General features: G+C 46.8%; 1 protein-coding gene across 1 annotated transcript in view; it reads right to left on the bottom strand.

Moving 5' to 3' along the window:
* Positions 1 to 649: 649 nt before the first annotated feature.
* Positions 650 to 1,237, bottom strand: part of EMH_0003410 (uncharacterized protein) — a gene marked incomplete at both ends in the record, with an annotated part of 967 nt that continues 379 nt past the window's right edge. The window contains one exon of the mRNA XM_013496373.1: positions 650 to 1,230. Coding sequence (XP_013351827.1) covers positions 650 to 1,230 — 581 coding nt within the window. The remainder of the gene's footprint in view (positions 1,231 to 1,237) is intronic.

Here is a 1,237-nt window from a genome sequence, read left to right as displayed (position 1 = left end):
TTCTTCTCGGCATTGCACGTGCTGTACATAACAAAACCCTTCTATTCAAACTGAAAGAGAAGGAGGTAACTGAGTTTCTGGTGTAAATGTTTTCCATTAAAGTCAAATATTAACTTTTTTATGCCGCCTATAACTCGAACGAGGCGTGAGATACACGGACACCTCACACTTCTTTCGGATTACAGACAGTGACTTGTGCGTACACCTTGCTGGATTGTAAAGCAGGAGTATTTTGGCTTTTCTGTGGTTTGTCTCTGCCGACTAAAAAGTTATCAAAAGGCTTTCTTTCAAGCTTTTTCTGTTTCAGGTTTTCCTCCTAGACGGAGTTGTATGTAAACCCTGTTTAGGGGCAAATGAAATCAAATAAATTAAACAGTTAAATCTTTTGCAAACGCAAGAAACAAGAACAACGTCAGGAACGTCCTGGCTGCAGCGTTTCCATAGTTNTTAAATCTTTTGCAAACGCAAGAAACAAGAACAACGTCAGGAACGTCCTGGCTGCAGCGTTTCCATAGTTATGAAAAAGCAGGCAGCAACGCAACAATCAGATGAGGTGTGCATCCACCACAAGCGCCTGAGATGTTCTCCGCTAACGGACATAGAATATGCCGCACGAATGAGTTGCAGGCGTCTAGTTATTAAACAATATTTAAAGGCCTAATACAAGAAAAAGGGAAAAGAAAGCAACAAGCAGGGACACATCTGGCAACTGTGCGGCCTCTGAGGTGTATGCACTCGTGACTGCGTGGGCTTCTTCTGCCTTTGGTTCTGCTGCTTCTTCTTCTCCCTCTGCAGTTTCTTCGATTCCTGAGGGCATCAAATATCCTAGCTGTGCCTTCAGCAGTGCGTCTTGCTCCCGTTCATATTTCCTAAGGAGCGTCAGATTCTGATGCTCCTTATGCAAGGTATCTCTCAAAGCTTCTACGTCCTTGACGATCTCTCCACGCAGTTTAGCTGAGATATCCTCTGCTGATTTCAGCCCACGAGAGGCGCGCAAACTCTCCTGCAACATCTGCACTATATGCTGCCCTTCGGTGTACAGCTTCCCCATCCCTTTTTCATAGGGCTCCTTCGAAATGCTCTCTATACCAGAACCCTCCGGCCCTTTTCCAGTCCCTGATGCTGCTGCCGGTGATGGCGCTGCTGTTGCTGTTGAGGCTGCTGCTCCTGCTGCTGGCTGCGCTGCTGCTGCTGTGGATTCAGGTTTCTCATGCACAGGCTGTTGCCCTCCTGCTGC

This window comes from Eimeria mitis, genomic scaffold (genome assembly GCF_000499745.2).
Source record: "Eimeria mitis Houghton genomic scaffold, Emh_scaff207, whole genome shotgun sequence".
Taxonomy (NCBI): Eukaryota; Apicomplexa; class Conoidasida; order Eucoccidiorida; family Eimeriidae; genus Eimeria; species Eimeria mitis.
The sequence above is the reverse complement of the archived record's forward strand: the minus strand, read 5'-3'. Positions and strand labels throughout refer to the sequence as shown.